Source organism: Triticum dicoccoides, chromosome 5B, assembly GCF_002162155.2.
Source record: "Triticum dicoccoides isolate Atlit2015 ecotype Zavitan chromosome 5B, WEW_v2.0, whole genome shotgun sequence".
Lineage (NCBI taxonomy): Eukaryota > Viridiplantae > Streptophyta > Magnoliopsida > Poales > Poaceae > Triticum > Triticum dicoccoides.
This window is the reverse complement of record NC_041389.1, coordinates 138467167-138475111: the sequence shown is the minus strand read 5'-3', so window position 1 is coordinate 138475111 and position 7945 is coordinate 138467167. Positions and strand designations below refer to the sequence as shown.

Genomic DNA, 7945 nt, shown 5'->3' with positions numbered 1-7945 from the left:
AATAAAGACGCCTTATTTCAGCCCAACATTGGCGTGCACAGCGAACCAACCTGTGGTTGGATGGTTAGAAGGACTTTGATATCACCAGCCCACCAGGGTTCAAAAATCCTGGTGCTCGCATTTATTCCTGGATTTATTTCAGGATTTCCGGCGATGCGCATTCAGAGCATGGTTAATAGAAGAGCCGGCTGTTGCTGGCTCTATACTCATGCCATGTCATATATAGCCTTTGTGAAAAAAAATTCACATATAATAAGGCTGGCTGTAAGTTGGCTGTAGCAATTAATATTTGCATGCATGGGTAAGAATGCAAATGCACTTGATTGAAAGAGAGGAAGAAGCGCCAGCCTTTAGCCCTCGCATGCATTCTTTTTCTCTCGAGTGCAGTGCTACAGTACATCACTTGCTGAAGCGCCCGTCTCTTTCTCTTTCCTCTCTTCTCTCTCCTCCAGCTAGTATTTTTGCTGACTTGGACATTTTATAGCCTACCAACTCAGTCTTATTATACTTGCTCTCAGTGGAAGGAGACGTTTCCGTCGATGAGGTGTCTACGGTGATTTCGTAAATTTCAAGATGATATGTCGGCTCAGTCTTTCGGAGGTGCTCATAAAAATAGGGTGTGCGTTTCTGCGTTCATAGGGGTGAGTGTACATGAGTGCTTGTGTCTGTATTGATGTTAAATAAAAAAAACACCTGCGTGCACGCGCGCTTCACGTCGACCGACTCGGTCTGATTCAGAGGCCCAGCCTCCGGTGCTACTGTCCGACCGCGACGACCGGGACAATCGAGCCGCTCCTCGCATTTCTTTCTTTTACCCTTCCCTTTTCCGCGAGGGAGGAAAGGAGATTTTTCGTCGAACACCCTCTTCCCTCGCCGCCGCCGCCACCGCCGCGACCCGCGAGCCATGGCGCCGTCCGCCAGCTCCTCCTCCGGCACGGACTCCACTGGTTCCTCCTCCTCATCGGGGAGCGACCGCCGCGTCCGCCGCCGCCACAGCCGCCGCAAGGACGCCGCGCCGTCCACGTCCTCCTCCTCCGCGCTGAAGGTGCGCAAGGACCGCAAGTCCCGCCACAAGCGCCGCCGCCGGGAGAGGCGGAAGTCCCGTTCAGACGACGACAGCTACAGGCGAGCATCCCCCTCCTCCTCGCCCCCTCTCTGTGTATAGGTTCCCGTTGCTAGCTAGGGTTAGGCTGAAAGACCTCGTGATCTAGGAGATTGGGTTGGTGCGGTTGACTTTGGAGGGTCGGGGCAGAGGAAATATATGCGTAGATCAACATCGCTGTCTCGATTTCCAGTTGGAATCATAGGGATAATGATACGCAGCTTCCTTCTAGAATTGGACTTGTTGGAGATGCAATACCAGGCTGGGTAATACTGTAAGAACTAACGAGGACAGTAGTATATGCTGCACTTCAGATTGCTATTGGTGGAGACAGAGTCGCTGTGCTGCTCAAAGACATGAATCATGTGAGGTGATAAGGGGAAGACAATGGTTGCGATTTAGACCTGGAACTTTTAAGTAACATCCTTTTGTTCTTCCTGTTAATCTCTTGTATGATAAAGGAAAGGCTTCTTAGATACGAGTTGAGCGTGCTGACTATTTATAAATGATTAGCGAGCGCCACTTTTCTATTTGCCAGTTTTTGGGGTGAAATGTCTTTTGAGAAGTGGAGGTGAGGGCCATCTGGTCATTAGCAATCGATGTTTTATTCTATGATGATATTTTTCTGTGAAAGGAACCAATGTTGACAGTAATATATGCTGGAAATTCAGCGAAATTACTGTTCCACATCGGATTGCTATTGATGGGGATAGAGCTGTAGTGCTGGTCAAAGAATGTAATCATGTAAGGTGATAAAGGGAGGATAATGGTTGTGATCTAAATCCGGAACTTTTAACAAAGCGGTGTTCTGTTTTTTCATCAGTTAATAGAAATTTCTCAAGATAAGAGCTTCTTAGATGCGAGCTGAGGGTGCTGATATATCTTCTAAGAAGTGGAGGTGGGGGTTGTCAGGTTGTTGCAAATCAATATTTTATTCTATGATGAAATTTTCTCTTTGATTTGAGCTATTATGATGTCAAACTTTGGCCAGCTAAAGAATAGTTCAACCTTAGGTTCTAGAGAATGTTTTTAATAGGAAACATCATGTTCCTGAAAAAAAGTTGTTTTGGGAACCCAAACGAACCACATACTAAAATGAGTTTGTATCTGTTCAAGGGGAAGTGTATTTGAGTTTAGGACTCCAGTTTTGTTTGTATTTTTGGGTTGTAGGGAATTGGGATCCTCCCACTTGTATCCAGGAACAAGTTTAGGTGAACCTGAATTGAGTGGTTCTGAAGAAGGATGGGATACTCCTTTTGCAATTTCTGTGATCTTTTTAGTCACGACTCATGATGGTTACTGTATTAGCTAGATAAATGCCAGGCTTTGAGGAGATTCAGATTGTGATTAATAGTGGATAAAGTATTCTATTAATTTCCAGCCATTAATCCTCTGTCTAAGCTTCATGGATGAGATATGGATAATGCTGCCTTTGTGTTTTAGACTATATTCAGTAATAACTTCTTCTGCTTGCAATTGACCCTACTCTGGCATATTGAAGTGTCTGATTCTTTTTGTAGTAGCGCAAGCTCTTATGATAGTGACCGCGAGGCATCTGGCAGATCACGTAAGCATAAGAAGAGCAGTAGATCAAGGAAGGTACTGCCCCAGCAATTCATATATGTTTGATGTCTTGTGGGTTTTTTCAGCATACACCTAGTACTTGGCCTCTCATTGACTCACTGTATCCTCATTCTGGCAGTCTAGGGAAAGAGAGCGAAGCAAGGATAGGCATCATAAACGGGACAAGAGTAAACATAGAGAGGTAAATTTTCTACTTACCTAAAAACCCCAACCTTTTATCATAGCTTAAAATTTTGGTAAATTAAATTTGTCACATGTAATACTCGTTTTCTGTAGATCAGCAACTGTTGGCGTGATTAGATTTATCATTGGCACACTTTATATATATAAATTGAAAAATATTCAATATCATGTACTACACACCGTCTTAGCAACAGAAATATTTCTTATCCTTTTTATTTCCATGTGAGAGATCCTTATATTTCTTGCTACCTGTTTCTGGGTTGGCTCTTTGACATTGGAGCTGGGATTCGTGAACGGGTGACAACATGGTGTATTGGCTTGCTGGTTGTCTTGGTTGTTATGTTTTGTTCTCTTCAATGCGGGAGCTTTATACAGAAGAAAGAGAGTGAACGTTCTAGCGGTCCGGTCCAGCTTTCCAAGGTATAAATATTTCCTGTGCGCCTTTCATTTGTTTGTGTTCTTATAATCATTTTCTAATGCAATTTATTTTCTTTATTAGTTCCTTGGTCGCGAGAAGGAGGAAAGCGGCAAAAGGAGTGTTATCTCTGGTAAAAAGGTGAGGAGGATGATTTTCCTACCATTTTGATCCTTATCTTTTAGGTTGTACTCACACAACAGTAGGATGTTGTACCTGCTAGAATGAAACTCGTTCTAATGTAAGTGGGACTATGAAGTATGAACTATTTGACTTAATTTGTAGATAATGATGAAGCTCGAGAAATCCAAGGAAGATAAGGCGGCTGAGAGCAAGCGCAATGAACTGTTGAAGTTTCTGAATGCCAGTTATGATTGACAACTTATCGAAAGTGGTGATGCTTGGCTGGATGGCTTGGATTTGTCTTCATGCCACTGCTTAGTCATGTGTGTGTTTGGTGATACCCCTAGAAGTTTTTTGTCCTGTTTTTTGAAGTTGATGACTGTGACCATCAGTGCTTTATATCGGTATATTTGGCTAGTGGTTGGACAAAGGTCACATGTATCACTAGGTCTTACAATTTTTGAGCTTGGGGTGTTTGTGTTATTAAAAATTTGATCGTTACCAGTTTGTACTTTGTAGCTTCCTTTTTGTAAGCCCGTTTAACTTGGAGATACACCAATTTTATAGAATTTTCCTGGCAGGGATACTTGATCTAAGCTTGTCATACTGGATGTATTCTAGTCATGTTTCTTTGATTGAACACACAATCATGTATAACAGTGTTTCATGGTCTTGAAAAGAATGTTTTTTGAACTGTATACCGCCATAACAAGTGTTACAGAGTTACATGGTGAAAAGTAAAGTTCATGAACTGTACTCCGTTCATGATGGAAAGCTTCTAAAGACGGGCTAAGATGAATATAAACCTCTGAGCCTGCCCTGACAGCAGCCAAGTGCCTACAGTTGAGCGGCCAGTATTTCATTCCATGTGTCTGGAACACCAGGAAGGCACCAGTGCAGGCAATCTTGGACCCCTGGTGTAGCTCTGATACTGTACTTTGATATGTGCCCTTCGTCCCGTAGCCGTGAAAGCGCGGTGATATCCAAGAGCTTGATCCTAGTGCCTTTGACCGCTCCCTCGCCGTCGGCATCTTCAGAATGATTCTGAAACACCCTGGTACCCTTGGCCAAAGGATCCTTGTTGTCGCAAGTGCCTCCGGTGTTCCACTCCCCATTGAAAAAATGCCTTGGTGACAGTGACCTGTAGAATACCTTCAGGCGGGGATATCTAGGAAGCTGGGCATCTAGCCACTTCATAACACCATGTATAGTGAAGTTCTTCGCCTTCCACATGCTGGCGATCTCTCGGTTGTTATTAGGTGCTCCTGAGGCGTACATTTCCCACTTGTTCGCCTTCAGCTTACCCCTGTTCCAGTGATGCCCGGTGTTCAGAACCAGGACGTGGAGCCTGTGAAGGTTCTTCTTGAGAAACGAAGGCGGGCGATCAAGGTGCATGGCGTAACCGGCAGATGGATTTGATCGCCTGAGAGGCTCCAGATCGCAGAGCGTCGATGACCAGTAATACAGGACGGTCGTGTTTGTGCTCCGGAACCGGTAGGCCGAGCCTACTGGCCGTGTTGGTCGTTTTGCACGATGTGTCTGGGCCATTTCGTACTTGGAGCCAACATCTTCCACATCTGAATCATGTTTCCCAGATGCCGCAAGCATGCACATCATCGACTGGAACATCTGCCTCCCCAAAGAGTCGCCTACATAAGCAATGGTTTTATCCTGCATTCTGAAACATGTCCAAATTAGTATGATATGATTACCTGAAAAGCTCTAAAAATCCTTAGCGAAACAATGTAGTGCATAGCATCTCCTGCAAATTCAAACTGAAGGAGCAGCAACATATACCTTCTCAAGAATTGGGCAGTTTGAAACGCTGGCATACCGCAGCCTTCAGGGTGCCATCTAAATTTCTCGTAAGCGAAATCTGTGCGTTGTGTCAATCTGCAGTTCCAGCTCTCAGAGAGCCATCTTTTACATCTGGGGCCAGAATACAGTGGCCTGTGGTTATTGGGAAACCATTTTCCATTCCTGTAGTCACATTCTAAAATATCGATGAAGCAAAAATTCAGGAGAAAGCTAACCTTAACATAATACTCCATCTGTTCCTAAATATAAGTTTTTTCAGAGATTCCAATATGGACTACATACGGAGCAAAATGAGTGAATCTACACTCTAAAATATGTCTATATACATCCGTATGTAGTCCATATTGAAATCTCTAAAAGACTTATATTTAGGAATGGAGGGAGTACATCTCAAAAGCCAATAGCACAAGCTAACAAAGGGTGTGAGATAGTGAAATACCTTTCTTCTGACGAGGTGTTGTTCCCGCGTTATTTATGACATCTTCAGAGTTATGAACTATGGTCAGAGGTGGAGGTGCAGAAGTGGCTTCCTTTCCTACTTCAGTAACCGACTGCACCAACGGATCGATGATGGGGAGATCTTCCTCCATGGAGATATTCCGATCTACAAACTGTGAGTGAGCAGCAGAAATTTACAGGGAAAACCAGCCCCGAAGATGACCCACAGAGAGGACCTTGAAAGAATATTAGTTCTTGGGCTTATAATTTGAGAGGGCCTGGATAACTCACTCAAGACCAATGGCTCCGGTCGGAGGATTCCAGGAGTGTACAGCGACCCCTTCTCCCATTTCCAAAGAAGGAACACTGCAAAGATGGCGAGGAACGCAGGTCTGAGGTGCCTGAATCTGAGGCCACAGACCAGCCTCATTCTCCTCTACTGAACTTGAAGCACAGATTTCTTCAAATGACAGATATGTGGCAATGGCACGTAGCTGGTACATACAAGAAGAGAAGGTGAAGTTAGGTAGCAGAAAATTGCGAAGTTAGCTAGAAGAAAATGATGAATGTTATGTTAACATACGTTACATACCTAACATGTAATATCTTTTTTTTTTGGGTTGCAAGCAAAGGGCATGTGGGAAGTTTGGCACAAAAGGCTGGTTGGTGTAGACATATAAACATTCTCCTGACCTTAGACAAGTGAAGTTTGAGCTTTGAAGCATCTATATCTATCTTTTTACTAATATAAAAAGAGCGAGCTGCGGAGATCCAACACATCTCATACGTTCAACCGCATCTATCCAACGGTTTATGTCGCCCCAGTGTTTAGTGCTAAACATGTTTATCACTCTCCCCTAATTGATAGCATACCTAATATCATCGCTAACCAATGAATTATATCAATGTGCAATTAATATCCTGCCAAATATTAATTTTCAGTGCAATTAATATTAACCTGTATTGCACGTACATGATTACTAGTAGCAATTAACAAGGCACATGATGATGGTGACTACGCAACCGCTCGGAGCATCAATGGCTTGAGATTTTGCTTATACTGATGAACAATTGACCTGATATGTAGGACTGCTGAAATGGCTCTAGTCAAAGAAGACCGCAATTCCAAGGTGATGGAATTCTCCGGTCATAGTAGACCCTGCTATTCTAAGGTGATGCAACTCAGCTATGATTCATGGAACACAATTCTAAGTTGTATATCCTGGCTAGAACAGCACTGAGCAAAGTACTCTGTCTAGTTGGAACATCTTTGCGGACTGCAGGCTGAAGCAGAGGTCGGGAAAGTGAATTATAATCTAGAGCAGAGTGTGTGTGGCAAGATTGGTAAAAAAAAAAAGGCAGTAGCAACTTGCAAGTTGTGCTTTCGTGATCCGGTTGGCCGGGCGAAATATGGTTGACCAAGAACACTCATTCAGGCATTCTGATTCCGGCCTGGGGAACCCACTAATTTGTAGGTGTCTCCTCCCCAGCAAAAGAAATGGCTAGCTCAGAATCCGAATCTGAACTCTGCCGGAGATGAGAGGAAAAACGAATTCTTCGAAGCTCAAGCAAAGCAGCTACGGAGAGCCTAAGAGGTAGAGGCAGTTGACGTACCCGTATTGACTGACCTTGGGGCTTGAGCTCGCCGGCCGAGCAACCCGCCGCCGAGAAGGGATAGGACAAGAGGCTCGCTTCTCTCCAAAGCAGCCAGCCGGCCGGCCGGCCGGCGGCGAGGTGAGACAAGGAGGCCCCGGTTCTTGGCCAGGTGCTGGGGGGCGGTTTGCGGGTGTGGTTACTCGGCTGTGGTCCAGTGGGGCTGCGGCACGGAGCAACAGGTACACGAGTGGTAAGTAGGTTCTAGAGGGGGTACGTGACGTACGACGTGCACGGCAAAGCGTCGCGATGGTGGTGCGTACTAGGTTCTTTTCTTTGGGTTTTTGTTTGAGGGTTTTTCTTTTCTTTGGGGAAAACGTTTCCACCAGTCGCGCGCGGGCCGTGCGTTTCGCTTGGATTGCACGTCTAGCACCCCCTCGTTGGACACAGGCCCACACATCGTAGTTTTCTTTCCTTGTCGTCCATTTTCTTCTTCAACAACACATCCCATCCTTATTTGGCCCTTATTTGCTCCTCGTGATCCCATGAGCCGTTTCTCGCTTCGCCGGTCTGCCGCGGCTTTCCCTGGCGAGCTCCACCACTGGAGCGACCTTCGTGCTGCCGACGATCCCTAACTCCTCGGAGTTGGACACGAACCGGCATGGGGCGGCGAGCCTAGGTGCTGCAAA

General features: G+C 45.2%; 2 protein-coding genes across 3 annotated transcripts; one reads left to right on the top strand and one right to left on the bottom strand.

Annotated features, from left to right (window-relative positions):
* The first annotated feature begins 787 nt into the window (after nt 1-787).
* LOC119307847 (arginine/serine-rich coiled-coil protein 2-like) lies at nt 788-3998 on the top strand. The gene is made up of 6 exons (XM_037583935.1): nt 788-1125; nt 2623-2701; nt 2805-2867; nt 3245-3289; nt 3369-3425; nt 3570-3998. The coding sequence occupies exons 1-6, from the start codon at nt 905-907 to the stop codon at nt 3660-3662; spliced, it is 558 nt and encodes a 185-aa protein (XP_037439832.1). The 5' UTR covers nt 788-904; the 3' UTR covers nt 3663-3998.
* Nucleotides 3999-4074: 76 nt separating this feature from the next.
* LOC119307846 (protein trichome birefringence-like 16) lies at nt 4075-7494 on the bottom strand. Of its 2 annotated transcripts, none has more exons than XM_037583933.1 (5): nt 7278-7494; nt 5955-6157; nt 5665-5829; nt 5205-5400; nt 4075-5085 (listed from the first exon to the last, which is right to left on the bottom strand). In XM_037583933.1, exons 2-5 carry the CDS (start codon nt 6091-6093, stop codon nt 4245-4247), a joined length of 1341 nt encoding a protein of 446 aa, XP_037439830.1. In that variant the 5' UTR covers nt 6094-6157; nt 7278-7494; the 3' UTR covers nt 4075-4244. The 2 variants fall into 2 exon arrangements, with proteins under 2 accessions (XP_037439830.1, XP_037439831.1); XM_037583934.1 differs by having other exon boundaries at nt 7292-7494.
* Nucleotides 7495-7945: the final 451 nt, after the last annotated feature.

Coding starts and splice junctions, on each gene's coding strand:
- LOC119307847 (XM_037583935.1), top strand. CDS start 905: ATGGCGCCGTCCGCCAGCTCCTCCTCCGGCACGGACTCCACTGGTTCC. Junction 2,868..3,244: donor ACAAGAGTAAACATAGAGAG/GTAAATTTTCTA, acceptor AGCTTTATACAG/AAGAAAGAGAGTGAACGTTC. Junction 3,426..3,569: donor GTGTTATCTCTGGTAAAAAG/GTGAGGAGGATG, acceptor CTTAATTTGTAG/ATAATGATGAAGCTCGAGAA.
- LOC119307846 (XM_037583933.1), bottom strand. CDS start 6,093: ATGAGGCTGGTCTGTGGCCTCAGATTCAGGCACCTCAGACCTGCGTTC. Junction 5,830..5,954: donor ACCGGAGCCATTGGTCTTGA/GTGAGTTATCCA, acceptor CACAGTTTGTAG/ATCGGAATATCTCCATGGAG. Junction 5,086..5,204: donor ACTGCCCAATTCTTGAGAAG/GTATATGTTGCT, acceptor GACATGTTTCAG/AATGCAGGATAAAACCATTG.